A 19,655-nucleotide genomic window follows, 5' to 3' on the forward strand; every position below is an offset into this window, starting at 1 on the left:
AGTCTTGTTTCTCATGCAGTGTCACTCTTATGTGCTCTTCAACCAGTTTACAAACGTCCGTCTCCCGAAAACACTCCTGTTATTGTCAGAAATCGTGTTCTGCCTTTGAGCAGATCGCATGCTCGGAGCAATATAAATGCTAATTTTGGGACTATTTACTGACAATTACCAGATAATTGAGTTGTTTCAGTCTTTTTTTTTCTTTCCTTTCTCAGAGCTGGATAATGCCGGTTGGCTACTAATTGTTTATTTTTTATTTGTGTGTGGGGAGGGGGGGGGTATGAAGGGGAAATTCTATTATGATAACAAGAGCGATGACCTTTTGTACTAAATCTTAATATGCACATTTGTGAGTGCATATTTTGCTAAAGTTCATTCAGTGTAGAATTACATTATCAATTATATTGATGCGTAAGGCTAATAAGCAAAGCAAAGGTCTGTTCTTCCGTGCTTGGGGTTCAGTTTTGTTTGTGTGGTAATAATAGAACATCGTGTCAATCATTTTGTAAAGAGCGTTGTGAGACAAAGGTCTGCAGAAGCCATTTTACAGATTTTGCGTCACAGCGTGTTTAACAACATTTTTATATTGCCTCTCCAATCAATGGAGCAATAAATTGAATTTACTGAAAGTTAATTAAATGATAGGAAACTCATGTTTTCACAAGCTTTTCTATTAGATGAAAAATGTCAAATAACAATAGTTGATCATAAACAGAAACATGTAAATTTTTTACATCTACTATCGGTACATATTATATTGTATGATTGGAATAATGTAATGCATTATGTAAGCGTTTGTATGTTGTATTTGTGCAAACTAAACGTGAGGATTTAAAGAGCTCACCAAAATAGATGTGACAGACGTGCACTGTTTGTGTGTGCAGGTATCGAGTGTCCCAGAGGGTCTCGAAACATGCCAGGTGGGATGCAGGTGGCAGAGCCGTACAGTGAGGAAGCCACAATCTTCACTAAAGAGCTGGTTCTTCAGAGAGAGGTAAGGCCCCTTCATATCTGCTCCTGTCATTTAGAGCCTCTTTCTGTCGCTTTAGTCTTCACAAGCTGTTTCTAGACTTTCCATTTTTGTAGTTGACATGACAGTGCCTGTGATGTTTGGTCTCGCCGGTCATTTTGTGACAACTATCTGCCCGTTTTCTTTTTGGTTTGTCTTACTTCACTTGAGATACTCAAGCACACTTGCCTTTTTCTGTCTTATATTCAGAGAATGGCTGGATGTTTCAGATACTCGATGAATAATGGTTACAGAAATTACATGTCCAAATTGAGGAACCACAGATGTGATGGATCAGACATTTTATGAGGAAATCACACGATTGCACACTATTCTTACCTTTTCCTCAGGGCGCTTGATGCTCTACGGGTGCCGTTTCCATTAATGCTGTGTGAAAGAGGTTGGCGGTGCGGTCGGCTTAATGAGAGGAGCTTTTTTAAGAGCCTAACTTTAACCTGCACTTTACAGAAAGACTGGACACAGGAACCTTCTGCTGAGAATTACAAAAGCGACATGAAGCAGGGAAAATAAAAAAGATGGAGTCCTAATGACCTCCATCGCCCACAGTGAAACAAAGTCTTGCCTGTTATGGGAAGCGGATATTCTTGAGCAAAAGAGTAGGATGTGATGTGCCAGTCCATCTTCATGGACAGTAGATGTTGGACCTGCGAACATTTGTGTGCTTTTTAAGATGATGAAAAAAGAAATGTAAGCTTTATTTTCTACAGTGAATTTAATTTAATGCTCGGCTCATAAACATTTTATAAGCTAGAAACGTGAATTTTTTGTGGTAGGCTAATTAAAAATGTAATAAATATTAGTATTTCTAGTAGTTCCTAGGTTATATGGCTACCTTTCGTAAGACAAACATTTATATTCAAAGTTATATTAAAGTATTTTTTTCATCATCACAAAGAACATTCTAGAGTGAATCCTAATATATGATAATATATTTAAAATATAATATGTATAGAAAAATGTGCTTTCCATTTTTTGATTATAGGTTTTTAAATTTCATAAACATTTTCTACAGTGAATATAAATGTTTGTCAATTCTAATTTATGTGATGAATGTTTTTTTTTTTCAAAAAATATTTTAAGTTTTAAATGTCATATTGATTAAAAATATATAATATTAAAAAAGAGAAAGATGTTCAAAAATATGAAGTATTATCTGCTAAAGTAAAATCTTGCAGGATGGTGCAGGAAACATCAAGTGCAATGCATTCAAATACATGATAAAGCAGGTGTTCTCCTGTTGAGTGCCAAATGTGAGTGCCAAATTTCATCATTCTTTAAAAAATAAATAAATAATTGGATACTGCAATGAAATATTTGGATACCAAGTGATTTAAAATCAACTTTCTATCCAAATAACAAAACAGATTAGTCTGTGCAATATTTCAGGCTTTGTGTGAAGGAGTGTGTTAAACATCAGCGCTTTTGTTTGTCCTTTTTTTTTCTCGTATTTTGTCCCACTCTCCATACATGCATTTGTGTGTGCAGTGGAAGGCTGTTGTTTGTATTGCCCATTTTAAGCTGCATCCTAAAAGTTGTTCCTCTCTCAGTCTGGCTCTAATCTCTCATGATCTGAAGCGCATAATTAAACTGGCATGAGGCTGCATGTTTCTTCCACACACACCTCCTGCTTTTGAGGTTTCCACCAAGTGGAATTAAGACTGTAGGCTTAATTCCTAAAGCACACATAGCAAGCTGCTACAGAAAGAGTGAAAGCATCTGCAAGTGTTTGTGCTTTGATATAGTTGAATTAATATAGAAATGAATCAAATTTGTCAGTTTCAATCTCTTAAAAATAGAAAATGAAGACAAGAGGAGGATCCTGCTACCTGACCTAAGATCCCAACATGACAAAGTTTTAGCTTTGCTGTACTGTTCATGCCCCAGAATGTATATTCAGATATTATATCATATTAATTGTAGTGTTTTAATTATTTTGTTTGGTATGTAATGTGAAGCTGTTATAAAACAAATGGCAGACTTTTTGAATTATGATGAAAAACCTTTGGTTTGCATCCATCCAGTTCCTCTATAAAAAAAGAGGAATGAAATTATATTTAATTAATTGAATTACCTAGTAATAGGCATTAGCATTACCACATAGTAGAGATCGACCGATATATTGATTTACCGATATTTTTCCCGATATTTAAGCATTTTTCCATAACTGAATATCGGTTTTGTAATATCGGATTTCCCGATAAACACGTTTTCAGAATTGCGCGCAGGATAGCAATTGCAGCGCATCTGAGGGGAGACGAGACAACAACGGCGTGCAGGTACTTGATTTGCTGTAGTTAGTAAACTATTTAATATTACAGGTATTCATGCACAAATTAGATGCATTACATAAATGCCTGATATATAGTTTAAATGCAACTTGGCTCTAAGAAATATGATCAATAAGATACTCTGTCAAGCCCTGTCCCTATAAAGATAGGCTATAACTTTGCCTGAAATAACACAGCCATGAATTAGCACATGGTGGAAATAAAAGCGCTGAATTTAATTCTCTCTGTGGTCTATTAGTCTCGTGAAGTCGGAGTCACATAGATAATCCGTCAAGTCCTCTCCCAATAAAGACGTAACTTTGCATGAATTAAATAATACAGCCATGAATGATTGCATGTTGGAAAGAAAAGCATTGAATGTAATTCTCTCTCTGTTGTCTATATGCTCATCATTAGTCTCGTGAAGCCTCTTTCATATTGCAGTTCACTCAGCGGGTTGATGCTCAAGAAATGCTCAGCACGGCCACTGCATGTAACTTTTAACAAGATTCACTTTTTTGAAGCACCCTAAATTGTATTAACACTTACTATATAACCATTATTTCATTTATAAACATCTAAATTAATACAACTCTATGGAAATTAATTATTTATTATCTCCGCGATCGATCGCAGTTTGAGTAGCCTATAGTTCTGTGTAAAGGCATAGATAAACCGCGCTGTCAGCAGCATAATTTAGAGCATGCCAGTTGAGAAATGCAATAAAATACAATGCTTGTTAAATTCCAATATTCCAGAGAATATTATTCCGTGAAATAACATTATCCAGTGAATTATTCTTCACTCTTTATCCTATTAAACAGCTTATAAACCTACTAAAACTGTAGTTAAAAATGAAGTTGATATGACTCCTTTCCTTTATTTTCTCCATTTGAAAACATTAGACTTTCTATGTTCATTTTGCTTACTGCTAATATTAGTGTTGCTGCTAAAGCTTTTTATAAATAAAATGTTTTTTATTGTTGTAATACGAAGATTAAATTTAACATGACAGGGCTCTAGACTGCGACCAAAATGGTAATTGTTTGCGAGTTAAAATTTGACGTGGTCGCATTTGCAGGAGTGCCAGGTCTGCGCTACTCCAAAGCGTCTGCTTCATACAGCGTGCGCTGCCAGCCGCAGCACATTATAGCAGGAGTCAGATTTCACTGATCACGTGAAGAGAGGTGCTTTCAGCACGAGCGCTTAGTGGGTAGAGCCTGGTTTATACTTGCCGCGTCAGCACGAGCGTGAAGGTGCGCGTCGCGGATGGAGCGCAACGGATGGATTTGTTTTCAAACTAAAGTAAAAGACCGCTTCTTAAACCAGAGAAGGTGAATGTGGTGGTATTCTTGTAGAAAAAACATGCAAGTCCTGTCAGCTACAGCCAGTTTAGTTTTACTTTTCTTTTTGTTTTCGTTTTGAGAAGCTTGTTATCTTTGCTGTTTACCTCAGGTTATGCTATGGAGGCTTTCCTTAATTAAAAAAAAATATATATTATTTATTTGCTTCCTCAGAGTTTGCTAAACATTCTGTAATATACTAGGTATATAGTACAGCATGTGGTGTGTCCTATGCCATGCCTCCTCTTATTCGTTTTTGTTGATAAATGTTATGTAAGAGTTTGTCATTGTCAACGTACTGTTTTATTGTTGTTGCACTTTTTAATTAAGAATAACAATGAATCCATCTTTTGTTTTAGTCTTAAAAAGTTAAAGGTGTATAGATATAAGCAAAACAGGCAATGATCTTTTCTTGTAAAATGTGACACCAAGATCGCAAATTTGAAAGTAAAAAGCGCACGAAAAAAGGAATTCCTGTTCACAAAATTTAAATCACAAATAATACAGATGAAAAAGAACGAGTTGAATGTTGAAAACTTTCGTTACCATATAACTATAAACTATGATAAAAGTTCATCAGCATGCATTCATTAATCAAATGTTGTAGCAAAAACAAAAAACAAATTGCAACCAAATTATGTGCTCGTGCGCAAAAGTGAGATCAGTGGGAAGAATGAGTCTAGAGCCCTGCATAAAAGACTGCTAATTCTCAAAACATTTTTTAAGATGACTGAAAGGAGGAAAAACCAAAGTGAAGTATGGACTTACTTCACGCAGTCATTTATTTACTTTATAACAGTAAATAAATATCGGTTCTGCATATCGGTTATCGGGCACATTAGACATGCAAATAATTGGTATCGGTTATAAAAAAATCAATATCGGTCGATCACTACCACATAGTTATACAAGTATAATTTCCAGCAAAACACACTGTACTTGGATTTATACTCTTACCGTAATATAAAACTATTCATACCGTGGCATAAGAATGGCCCATGTGATTTGTGAAGACTATTGTAGGTTTAGGTCTTAAATGCTTACAGTGCTGGTCAGGTTGGGTCACACAGTCACATTTGGATGCCAGGTTCAGACAATTTTATGCCCTCCAGACGTGTAGTCTGTTGGTCTATGTGTCCTGGTCTAAGTGCCCTACAGAATTGAATGCATTTTATTGTAATAGTAACTTTTTACCACAAATGGGTTGATTGGTGATGTGAAAACCTCTTGGCCAATCAGAGGCTTTGGACAGTGCTGCATATGCAGAGTGTGTGTACTGCAGAAGTTCACACACTCATATACTGTATATGTGTATAGATACACTTTCTGTTTTGTTGAAATTGATGAAAGATAATAGATTTTATTTTTCTCTTCCTGTCCATCTCTTGCTTTAGTGGAGTAGGGCAGAGGCGGTTTTGTGTGTGTGAGTGTGTGTGTGTGTGTGTGTGTGTGTGTGTGTGCATTCATGCAGTAAAGTGATGGGAAAGAGGACTGTTGATGGCAGCACATGCAGAAACTCAAGCGTGGCAGCTTGGAGAGAGAGAGCTGCTCGGACACAGTCATGACTCATCCTCATGCGTGCCACCCCAGCTGCCTCTCACAGATCGTCCAAACTCAACAAATGACCTTTTTGTTCAAAACCGCTACGTCTTACACGCATACACCCCCGTAGTGTCTCAGTCTGAGTGTGTCTCAGTGTATTTAGTCTCGCTCATACACATGGTCTGTGAGTTGGTTTACTATCTTTACCACTTGAGTGATTTATGTCTGGTTGTGTTGTTATATGCATCTGTGTGATTCACTTTCTGTTCAAACTTAGTTTTCCCATGCTCATAAGACCCCAAGTCCTATTACCTGATTGCACCAGCTGTGCATTAGTTAAAACTTTGACATAGTTGTGGAGTAAATGAAGACTAAGTCAATATTCTTGTTTGTTTGTTGTTATAGTTATGTTATATTATACTCTGTTCAATGACCGTTGACCAGTTGACACACACATGTATTAGGGGTTTAACGGTACACAAACGATTCGTTTTTTTTATTTTTAAATGAAGCAGTGGCTTAGTGATTAAATGCCTCTTTCTTTAAATACATTGTTATAATTATTTTCTTTGGGATAAAAATCTACCTCAGCTTCTGCTCTAAACTATAGGGAGCACTTTTACATTACTATAAGGTTACAATTAACAACAGAGCCCAAACTTAATTCAGTTACTATTTATTTTCAACTATAATCAACACTCAAATAAAAGTGTATGCAAGCATGTAAATTGCCTGCAATGCAGTTTTTAAATTTACATATAAATTATGCAGTTTCTATGTGGTGTTAAAATATAATCATTTTAAACAGTGGCTTTCATAACTTGTCACATAAAAGATTTATTTAAACATACATTAAATAATTAAGACATTACTAACAGGTAGTAATGAGTATAGTCTGATATTTCGAGAAATGCTCTTCTCTAGACTTAATTTCCCTCAAAAAGTAACGAGCTGTGACACTGATGACTTGCCTGAGGTAAATGAAATGCTACGTGACCGTTTGTTCTGATTAAAACAGAACAAACGGTCACGTAGCATTTCATTAAAAAAAAAAAAACTTAATCTTTCCCTCTATCTTTCTCTCCTTCCCTTGCTAGCTTGTACTTATTTGAACAATGACTGAGACTTGGTGTTACGAGCACTTCCTCTGTCTGATTGCCTCTTCAAGATGAATCGCTTCTTGTATTCCCCAATTGTAAGTCGCTTTGGATAAAAGCGTCTGCCAAATGACTAAATGTAAATGTAATCACGTTTTTCCGAGATTGAAACACTGATTGAGCGATTACATGAGATGTTTAGTCGGGTTTATTTCACGTTAAAACTAGTAATAATGATGAAGGGATGATCATGTGTTTACAAAGAGAGCTGTCATGCCACATCAAAGAGTGCCAAAACGGCATTATTGTCTGAAAATTGAATGATTGTTCGGTACACATGCAAAAATATTTGGTATGAATACGTGTACCGTTACACCCCTAATAACTACACATTACAGAGCGCTTACAACCTTCTAGACAAGTCTTGCTTTGCACGATTTGTTCAGAACGTGGGAAATAAAACTTGGCCCTTAGTGTAAACTTTACATTCTAATTGAATTAAGGTTAGCAAACGACTGGTGCAACTCTTTAGAGGCTTTGATGTGGACCCTTTTGACTTATGCCTGTAAGCAACTGCATAGCAACACTCTGGCAACCACCCATGCAACCCACATGGTGTTGGCGAGTTTTGCACGGGTGAGCAGCACCATGGAGTTCTGCCATTACATAAGCCGCACATCCCAACATCATTACTTAAGATTATCTCTATTTCCATCTCTACATCGCTCTCGCTCTCTCTAATTTGTTCTGTGTTGCTGATCAGTGTAGCCCACAATCTCTCCCTCTCTCTCGCTGAATAATTAATGGTGTGTTTGACAGGCAGGACACACTCTGGGCGGCTGAGCTCCTCTGGGAGAGCTGCTGTGGTAGAGTCACATTTAGAGATTTCTCCTCACCACACACATGCTCAAACTGTAGCGCATGTCCTAAACTCTGCCAGTGGCCTCTTGTTTCAACCGAATGTGGCCGTTCATACATATTTGAAGTACGGCAGTCATGGGATTTTCAGATTTTTGCTCTGTTTGTCCTGCTGTCGTGTTTTTTGAAGTATTAATGTGCTGGAATGGAGTTCATAAGAATGAGATTTGCCTCTGTACTTATCAGTTTGGTTCCACTGTACGATTCTCATCTTTTCTCCAGCTGCTTTTCCAGCCAAGGTCTGACAAAGTCTTCTGCAAAAGCACATTATTTTTAGATTAATAAATGCAGCTTTTGAAAGTGATTTCTGCCCTGTGCAAGATTTTAGTGTTGAGGCGAATTTTAAATGAGGTTAAAATTGAATCTGAAAGCATATATTAAAAGGTCTCTGAACTCACTGATCTGATATCACAGTATCATGTGTATTAGTGATGGTGAAGAGCTGCAGTTGTTTCTGTTCTTCAGCGATCACAAGATCTGAGTAATGATCCAGTCCTCCTGAATATTTCTCTCTATCTGTATCTTATTTTATGGATCAATATCATTGATCCAGTTTCCTTGCAGCCTGGCTATATGAGAAACCAGTTTGACCACAAACATGGTCAGTTTGACCACAGTCATTTCCATCTTAGGTCTTTCTGCATATTAAATCTTCTGTTGCTATGTTTAAAGTATTAAGCAAAAAGTGAAACTTTTGTCATTTACTGACCCTTGTGTTGTTCAATACCCATTTGGCTTACTTTCTCAATACTAAATGAATATGCTAGTTCATATTTAAAGTGTGACTGATGAAAGACATTAGGTTGAGCCAATGATTTAGTTTTTTGGGTGAAAACTAAACCCCCCCCCCCCCCCCCCCCCCCCCCAATGGAATTATGAAATTGCATTTTGTTGCCTGTATATTTTATGACTTCACTGTATAATTTTAATCTACCTGAACTACCAATCTCTGCTGTTTACTTTTAAAGTATAAAAAGTTTGTGTATACCCTAAAAAAAGGTTATGGGTATATAAAATATAAGCTAGAAATAACCTTAACACATGAAAATAATAATGCATGCGGTTCACTGAAATGACACAAATAGCACAGAACACTCTAATGTACAATTATTGATAAGATAATTATAAACATACTAAAACATAATGATAAGATAATTATATGTGGTTTCATTATATGATGGTAATACATAGTTTTTATTTTCTAATTTTAATTTCCAGAAACACATTTGACCATATTTTACAGAAAAATTAAATGTATAATTTTCACTGCAAATGTGAAGGTAACTTATTAGCAGGTTTTTATACCTTTTTCTGTATTTTCTGTATAATTATTGATTATTTGATGGAATGGTTTCAGAATATTTTACTTTTATGTTTTGAACAAAAGGAGGGCTCGTGTATGACTTATTAATGGAACACAAAATTATTGTTCTTTTCCATACCCTAAAAATAGATTTCTGCTGTCAAGCTCCAATTGGACACAAATCACCATGAAAATACCATAAATGTATTTCATATGACTTGCATCCTTTTAAGACAAAAAATGTTCTATAGTGCACCTGAATATTTCATTTCTTTGAAACTCATATCAAGGCTATTTGAAGCTGAATCAAGGGATGGTAGCAGAACAGAGTGGAGTTTATTGATCGTGTTATCTTATGTTTGTAAGAGTGAATATGTGGATCCCAGGGTGCTCTCTGCAGTTCAAGCTGATATCTGCTTCAATCTGTAGTTGTTTCTTCTGCTCTTTGCCAATCTTTCCGTTAAACTCCTTCCGTCTTCTCTTATTTTTCTTATTTTCTTTGAGAGAAAGCTTCTATGAGCTTTTATTCTGTGAATCTTTTTGTTTCCCTCCTTCACATCTCTGTCTCTGTAGCACAGTCAGTCTGAGAGTTTTAGGCAGATCTCTTCCCTGGGAATGAACTCGCCATTAAGTACCCATTTTGTTCCTTTGTCCTTTGCCCCCTTTTCCCTTCCCTCTCTCACTTATTTATTTTCTTGCTTTTGTTTTTCTGTTCATGCCACTGGCTCAGTGTTCACTGTACAAGGAGCTTGCAGGGTTTTCAAGTTGTTGCTAAGTGACTGGATGGAGAGAGAGCGAGAGAGAGACTGAAAGGAAAAGATGTGTTCACTCTTGGCTCTCTGCTGTGTGAAAGCCCCCCCCCCCCCTTTCTCTCTCTCTCTCCCTCTCTCTCTCCCTCTCTCTCTCTCTCTCTCTCTCTCCCTCTCTCTCTCTCTGACCCCCTTGTGAGGGTGACATTTTGTCGTCTTTCGAATTGAGGACTGTAATAATAAAGCTTACCAGTCTTGCTTACCAGTTCTCACTTTTTCTTTGTGCTTAGCAAATAATTTTTTGTCTTTTGCTTTTATTTTTCTAATCTGTTGTTCTCTAAATAGCATGGTATTTGTGGCAGTGTCGTTTTAGTGTTTTTATACGTCATTGAACTAATATTGAATTAGCTTATTTTCTGTTTTGGTTAACGTTTAGTAATTTATGTACTTTGGTCATTATTATTATTTATACATTTCTATTTAGCATTAGTTTATATTTTCTCTTTTAACCTGTGTGTAAGATTTAAAAAAAAAAAATTCACTGAAAAAGAAAATATTCATATAATTGTTGCTCTCTTAGTTAATAATAAAAATAGTTTGTTTTGCTTAACAATAACACTGTTTTGCAGTGATCAGAATCAGATTGAGATTTTGTGTATACTCGTATATGCGTTTATTTATGATATTTCAGTAATGTGAAACAGAGGACCACAAATTTACCAAAATTCTAAAATGTTAATCTCTATGGATATACACAGCTTTCTGCTGAATCTGTGTGACAAAATGCAGATTCAAGGATACTTGCTTTGTTGAATAACATCTCCTCCCATGTACCTGCATTTCTGAGCGCCATGATCTGGAAATGTAGTTTCATGGCAGTGCTCATGTGAGTGTGAGATGAGGTGAATGTTTCCTGCAGAGGGCACACAGACCTCCTCTGAGCCTAAACTCAACGCAGTGGGCACACAATTAGCCTCCCAGCTATTTTTTTCTCTGCTAAAATAGAAGCAAATTAAAATGCTGTCATTACCCCTTCCATGGAGGGAGCAGTGTCCTAAGGCTGCTGGCCGTGCAAATGAGACACTGGTGGCTTTCTCAGAGGCCCCTGTTGCAAAAGAAACACTTACCTTATGTGTGTGCTGGATGAAGATGCACAATGGCATAGAGCTCCATGTAGCATCTTCCTCCATCATGAGATCTCTAACAATAAGTTTTCCTGCCTTTGGATGGAAGTGGTTGTTCCTTCTCAGTGTATATTTGCTGAACAATTTTAAATTATTTTGAATTTGAGCTGTTATACAGATTTGTGAAACAGTCTTTATACTTTAAAAATGAACATCCAATTACTTGCTATTTCTTTGTAAGCTGTTGTGAAATTTACTAGCAATTTCTGAGTGAAAATTGTTTCTACGCCATTTTTCCCATTGTAGAATTTTTATTTTTATTTTTATGTAAATTGTAGAAAAAAATTCGAGATTTTATAAAATGTCCATTCTAGCTAGTTGCTGTTCACTGTCATTATTAAAACCAGCACGTGATTTTCTTTTTTTTTTTTTGGATTAGAACACCAGGGTGGGAAAAATACTTTTTTTTTCATTTTTGGATGAATTATCCCTTCACCTGGCATTAAATTGCCACATTAGCACATAACCAAAAATATTACCCAAATCATTGGCTAAAAAGCTGTTTGGTTATTTGTTTAGCATTGCTCATTAACCAGCATCCATAAATGCTATGTAAATAGGGTTCATTCTGATTTCATGTTGACTCTAAAGATTACTATTAGTATATTTCATCAATCAGCTTTCAGTAAAACTCCAGTGACTGTGTAGAGCTGTCCTCTTTTCTCCTTTAGCGTTTCCAGGTGCCAGCAGTCAAATCCCTCTGTGTCCTTCCAAACTCAGGAAATGCCCTTCCAAGAGAACCCCACTCCGCATACTCGCATACACACACACACACACACACCCTTTGTCTTTTTTTATTAAAGAGGCCATGGGTACACCGTTCATTGTGATCCGTTTTTCATAGCTTGTCTTTCTTTACCCCAGTAATGTCACCGTGACCTAAATACCATTTCCCCTTAAACTTCCTGTCTCAGGGCTCATTTCACCCAATATGGGCTTTCTGTTTTGTTTATATGGCAATTCATTCATTTCATACAAGGTTCCCACACTCTTGGAAAACATGGAAATACAGTTTTAAAACAATTTTTGGTCTCACTTTATTTTATGGTCCAGTTTTTGCTATTAACAAACCATTAACTACGACTTTTGCCTCGGTAAACTCCTAATTTGCTGTTTATTAATAGTAAGGTAGTTGTTAAGTTTAGGTATTGGGTAGGATTAGGGATGTAGAATATGGTCATGCAGAATATGTGCCATATAATTACTAATAAACAGCCAATATGTTAATAGTTGTAACGTAATAAAAACATAATATTAATATGTAATTTAAAGAAATAGTTTAATTTAGCTCAAAGGGAATCATTTATGATTTTATAGGGAATTTTGAACAGACTCACTGTTCAATTCACTGAACGAGCCGTATAACAAACTCTGCACTGGATATTAAAATCCAAAATATAGTGAAAACACTATTAAATAGCACAGTAACAAGATCGGCAGATTAAGACATTAACTTGTGAGCACAAAACACAAGATACTTCTCTTTTCAATATAAATAAGATTTTATTTATGTAAACCTAAGACATAAACTAATCTAACAAATGAACACACACATTCACACGTTGCAGAAAGAGAAAGTAAGGAAAGGATGAGTTTAAGAGAATGAAAATGTGAAATCCCAAGTTTACAGCAATATGTTCAATTGCATAGACCTGAACAACCATCAATCACTTATTTAACCCTCGCTTTGAGTTTCTCAATGAGGCTAAAATTGATATTAAATACACCAATTCAGTTAGAACCTGGAGGTGTTGCTTGCTTGCATTGCCTGTGTTAAGGGGTTTCCTTTGTGTTGTCTGACGGGGTTCCCCGAAGTTGCTGGTTGGCTGGAAGTTCAATAGTCTTTGAAGTGAGGTCTTGGGCGTTGGCTGAAAATGCGGAATTGGTCTGGTTGAAGTTTGAAGCGAGTGCAGTCGGAGCTGAACTTTGCAGTAAACTTACATTAGAACACCAAACTCCACGGAAAGAAAAGAAACTAAAGTAAAAGAATAAAAATAAAAGGAGGTAATGAGACTAGGTGGTTTTCTTCTCATTATGGTAGCAGCTGGCACGTGGGCCAGAGCACGCTCAAAGAACAGCGTCAAAACGCGGTGGCAAAAGAGAAGAGGAGAGATAGTGACTAAGAGAAAGTTTGATGGTGTCCTGAGTTTTTAAACTCTGCTTTCAGACCGTCCCATCTGGACATCTTGACCAATTAGATACTGTCCTTGCTCGGTGTATTGCTTTGTTTCTCCACCCCACTAATAAATCAACTTATCTGTTCAGTCAGAGGTCCGAACTTTACAGGCTCTTGCAAAGTATACTTTTGAACATGATTTCTATAACAAGACTATGATGCATTTGGCAAATAATTGATTGGAAGAAACATTTAAAGCATGATTTTTCACACTCATACATACCAAACACGCATCTGAATCTTTCAGCTATTCAATAATGATTAAAAATAGACATAATATTTGATTAAAACATGATAGTTCTATGGAGAACGAAGGCATGTTCTTTAGACAAAGGAATTTTGGTTTTGCCTGTCTTCTATGTGTGGGGGTAGTCAGTCTAAGGAAGCTCGTGAATTCAAGTAAGTCTGTAGCTTGTGGTTTTCCAGCGTGGAACCCATGTGATAGCCATCTCTTTGACCATCAGTCCTGATTACTTGCCCCAAATTTGACGGTCTCCTTCCTGAATTGGAATTATTAATAAGTGTTCTTTTGTCTCAAGGTTGTAAGCTGTTTTGTGAAAGAGGCTTGCTGGTTAGTTTGCTTGCTTCAGACTAGTTGGAGCTAGGAATCTGATTTACGGCGTCCTGTTTCCTTGGGCCTCTCGGTGGAATTCCAGTTTCTCATGTTTCAATGTTCTGATCGCATCTTAAATTTGTCTGATTCAGTCTCTGATATTCTACATAGTTTATATAATTTCATACTTTGATTTGCATTTCAAAACATGCTTTAAAAACATTAAAATATGCCCAAGAATCTCAAATGCTGTCTAGGTGGGCATCTCAGTAGGTTTTGTAAGAGAGCCATTTCCGCCGTGACCCCTTTCAGAGCTCCAGCTTTGAGCAACTTCCTGAGGTGAGGTGAAGTGAAGTGGCCTTGAGATAGAAGGAGATTTAGTTAGTCTTCATTCACACTCCTGCCCTCGACCCGTGGCCCTGTAGCTGGTCATACGTGTTTGTGCGCTTGTGCTTTATAAGGCTGCTAAACTGATTCAGTGCTGTAATCCAGACGGCCATGTTGTTTGCCCACCATTCTCAGCTGCTTTATGACATGACTTTACTATGTCGGGACACACACACACACACACACACACTCATAGTAGCTTTATTGTCCTCTGTCCCTCACTCCTCTCCAGCTTTTTCAAGAAGGTCTTTAGCTCGAGCCTCAGATGGAGTGACAGAACAGAGTGATAATTGTCATAATTGCTGAGGGAATCAAACAGCACAGCCACATTGATGTAACGCCCCTCACCATTTCCGTCTTCTCATCTCACTGTCTTTCTCTTTTCCAGTGGCTCGCGCTCATGCGGCGCAAGCGTAATCTTTTAATCAATGATATCGAGCAGTGTTATTGTGGTTAGGAGTTTTATTCACCACCTTCAGTGGTTGAGTGTGAAAACCTGTGGTGATTCCTTCTCATTATGAGGAGAATTGAGATATTATGCCTTTCTGAAAGGTGCCGTGGTGTGTGAAGGGGGCCATTATCCACTAAAGAGCTGTTGGGCTAATGCTTGTTTATATGTGTGTATATGTGTTTGTGACAAACAGCCAAAGGTGGAAGTTTTATAGGAGCTTCTAGAGCCGAATGGCTCCCATGACAATCAGGTTGTTGGTTGCCATGGGAGCCTCATACTGGTCTCTCCTTTGGCCCATTCACACTCGACAGCTGTCATCTCTCTCACACACACATACACACACACACACGCACAGATTTCCTCAAGCCAACCTTCCTCTTCCCCTCCAGGGCTTGATCAACACCATTGCATTCTCTCTTCGTTTCACTATGCATCTCCTCCTCATCCTCTCCTTTGATGCAATCTCCCATCCCTTTTCCTCTCCTTCATTCCGGCAGTCTCTTAACTCCCCATGTGTGCTCGCTCATGGGTATTCCAACTTTTTGAGTGTGTGTACAGAATGAAGCAAGTGTGTGTCACGTTTCAGGTGTGTGTGTGTGAAGTTCTAGTCCCTGCTGTGGGGCCCCGGGGCCATTCTATCCTCAGGAATCAGCTCTGGGAGTGTAATCCTGCAGTAGCTTACTCCAGCACAATGCCTGACCTCTTCTGGCAGACAGGACACCCCGACAGCCCAGAGGAGAGGGCCTAATCTTCCTCGCAATGTCAGCGTTCCCCCACCCCATGCGGCTTGAGAAGAAGGGCAAGCAGGACAGAATCCTTCTATAGAGCTTCAAATCGGCTTGATTTTTCTTCTAATAGTGCAGAAAGAAAAGATTCATCACTTTATTCAGGGTCAGAAATTCATTGTTGAGCCTCGTGGCAAGAATACTATTCAAATTGTTAATTCCCTAGGAATTCAGCAGTTTGTAGAGGCACTTTTCTTTTTCAGTTAACCTGTTATTTTTATTTATTTTTACATATATATATATATATATATATGTATATGTGTGTATATGTATATGTATATGTATATGTATATGTATATGTATATGTATATATATATATATGTATATGTATATATGTATATGTATATGTATATGTATATGTATATATATATATATATATATATGTATGTATATATGTATGTATATGTATGTATGTATGTTTTCTTTTTTTTACATATATAGATAGATGGATATTGATATTTCTGTTGATATTAATATTATAGATATTGATTCTCTATTTTATTCTATTCTACTATATTACACAATATAGTTGTATTTAATTGTATTGACATGGATAGATGGATATATTTCTGTTGATGTTAATATTATAGGTATTGATGTTTCTGTTAGAGGTGTGTTATAAAAGTGAATTGATAATGATAATCCAGTATAATATTGTTAGATATAATAGATTACACTATAGGAACATTATTTTGAATTCAGTTCAAACTGAATCGGTTCAAAAGTTGTTTGTTTAATATTGAAGTTGTTGATGTTGAAATATATATATTGTTATAATATTCATATATAGATAAATGGATATTGATATTTCTTTTATAGTTCTAAGTCTATATGTTATCAAATGAATTGATAATGATAATCCAGTATGATATTGTTATATATAATAGATTGCAGAGTAATCAAATATTTTTGAATGCAGTTCAAACAAAGTTATTTGTTTGATATTGAGCTTGTTGATGTTTAATTTTTATTACATTATATTACATTACAGCATCTGGTATTTCTGTTCTAGGTATGCACATGCAGCATAAAATGAACTGATGCTGATTATTATATTAGTTTACTTTAGAATTTTTCATTATTGTAGAATATAATCAATAATAGTTTTGAATTGAGCTGAAACGTTTATAATACAAATATTATAGTAATGTAGCATATACTGAATTGTGGCACACATCTTAAGGTAGTTAGCGATATAATAGAGAATAGAGTTCACTGGAGTGTGTTTGTAGTGAAGTGTCTGGGTCAATGTGGCTTTGTTAATGTAATGCAGCCAGTAAGTTTGTCACAGACGATTGTTCAATTACTGTTGTCCTATATAAGTGTATATCTAAGCCTATAATGGTCTCATAGCTCTCCCTTTAGGCAGAACAAGAGCTGTGCGCAGTCACATTAACAAGAAGGCTGACCCAACATTACACATTACTTTCTGATACTTGCAGCTATAAACTTCCAGCAGCACTATTGACTGATGGTGCAAAAGGCAAAGCTATCAAGGGTAATTGGCAAAAAAGAGTTACCATATGGTCTAGATCATAACGGTTGTTAATCCAATCCAAATAGTTCTGTTCTGCTTGCGCGTGCATTCGGATGAGTCTGTTAGTGCTGTAGCGTGCACGGTAATAATACAAGTATTAATGGCAGAAGCATCAGCCTCTTAAAGTGCTCAACAAAGAACACAGGTTTCACACAAATGCGTTCGCAAAAAAAACATGCTCACGCTTCTGAAAGTCTTCTCATCATTTGTGTTCCAGTCTGCGCCTATAAATGAGTTCTGCACAACTTAAAAAGGAAAATGGAAATAGCTGCAGCTATGCTGACATTTTTGCTCAATTACACTAATGAGAGCATTAGGAGCGTGTGCATTTGTGGCTCCGCCAGCCAGAACTCTGAAATGGAGCTTTTTCACGCCTGAGCAGGGAGGTTCAGAGAAAGCCGTCTTAACTGCAGAGTGCACACTGACAGCAAGATGCTCACTAGGTATGGCCAGAAGAATGCAATTGCTTTTTTTTTTCTTTTTTTTTTTTTTTTTTCTCTTTATTGCTTTTCTCAAACACATTCCTGTGCCAGGTAGCGGCTGGAATTTGGCCGTCCTGTTCTTTTCCACCTCTTTAAAGTGATTTAGTTAGCTTCCAGTCCTTTGTGTTCATCCCCACAGGTACATTTGCCTCTGTGGCTTTGTTTTTTCTGCACTTCTAACAGGCTGCTAATGGCTGTGTTTGTCATGATCTAGATGCGTTTGTGTGCCTCGTGCCAGCAGAGTTGGGAGGTGAGCCATGTGCCAGGGCTGCTCGATTCACCCCTGCCGCATGCCAGCGAGATGCCCGAGCGTTATCCGAGCGTCTTGCGCACAAGACTTGTGCCGTCGGCCAGCGCAGTACGCGAAACCTGGCACTGGACACGTCTTGCGCCACGGGCTTGGGGGCTAAGCTCTTAATGTTTATGTTCGGCAGGAGAAGCGTGGGATTTGAGCTAGCGCAGGTGTACGGCAAGCCAAGTCAATGTTCTTACAGAGTTTTGCTAGCCATTTTCAAATGGAAAATAGTGTAAGCATGACCCCTTTCTGGCGTAGTCAATGCATCAAGTGCATCTTTTCCATTTCCCAGAAGCCTCTAGGATTCTGGCTTAGATTTACGGCTGTATTAATCTACTCTGTATCCGGCACTCTTGGCATCAACGCTCGCATCTAGAAATGAAGCCGCCGATGCTCGCAGTGCTGTCACCTGAGCTGATTTAGCAGGTGCTAACCTCCATCAGCCAGGAAATGTCTGGCTGCCCTGGGCTGCATTTGTCCGCCGCTTCCTTCAGGGCAGTGCCTGCTGATTAGAGCATGTGCCTTTCAGAAATATGACCCGCTTCGGAGATGTGGTTCGTGTCAGCGCATCTACTAGTTTGCGCCACTTTCCTTTAATTAGCATGTCACAGGTGAATGTAAACAAGCTAGTACTGATGTTCATCCTAAGCGGCTCCCCCTGTTGGTAACATTTCCCGAAAGACAGTGGATTTTTTCACTCGCTTTTATTGACAGGTGCTATGAGATTTCGCTCTGAACTTTTAGAGTCTGGTAATGATGATGCAAGGATGCACCAGATATGTCTTCTATTTTCCCTGCAGGATTGCCAGAGGAAGCCCTGAGAGCTGTGGGCAAAGAGAAGAACATAAACGTCTTGAGCAGACGTTATAGTGTCTGTCGATCACCAGAAGCAAAGTTAGATCACTTGACGGCCATCTTGGCAACACCCCAGGGAGCTTTTTTCTCTCTAGCTAATGGGTATAAAGCACAGCTGCTATCCACTTAAGAGGAAAGACCAAAATCTCAAATGGTTAAGACTGTTTGAATAACATCAAATCAACATTATACGAATTTCTCTCATATCTCAAAAAAACCCTGCAGAACGCAGCTAAGCTAAATGTGTTCTGCCAAAAAGAAAATGGATTTTTTTTTAAACGAAAGGCAGGGTGTCTTATTCTACAGCTAATATATTTTGTCCTATTGCTAATTTGTTTTTACCGCTGCATTTTTAGCAGAAATTGTACTTTTAGAAGGTACAACAGCTAGTCACTGGGGCATCTTTGTAACTTAATTACCTCTAAAAGGTTAATAGTAGTACATTAAGGGCGATATTACTACTCTAAGGTACTTATATGCATCTTTTGGGGAGTAGATAGATACTGTTTTGTTTTTTTTTGTTTTTTTTATAACATTTCTTCAACATTGGTTGTAGGTAACGTGATGTTGCCAGTATGGCAAATATAATACATCCATATTGAATTCATACAGACTTAACAGTACATCATTGATGTACTGTTAACATTTGATGTTAACATTGATGTTACAAAACATTTAATTTTTCAATGACAGCCGCATAA

The 19,655-nt window shown here is 37.3% G+C and overlaps 1 protein-coding gene across 1 annotated transcript in view; it reads left to right on the plus strand.

Moving 5' to 3' along the window:
• The window catches only part of LOC306858201 (staphylococcal nuclease domain-containing protein 1), a 189,156-nt gene that overhangs the window by 77,338 nt on the left and 92,163 nt on the right, over positions 1-19,655 (plus strand). Inside the window, exon 16 of the mRNA XM_079398624.1 lies at positions 885-994. Coding sequence (XP_079254750.1) covers positions 885-994 — 110 coding nt within the window. The remainder of the gene's footprint in view (positions 1-884; positions 995-19,655) is intronic.

Source organism: Barbus barbus (assembly GCF_936440315.1).
Source record: "Barbus barbus genome assembly, chromosome: 39".
Classification (NCBI taxonomy): Eukaryota; Metazoa; Chordata; class Actinopteri; order Cypriniformes; family Cyprinidae; genus Barbus; species Barbus barbus.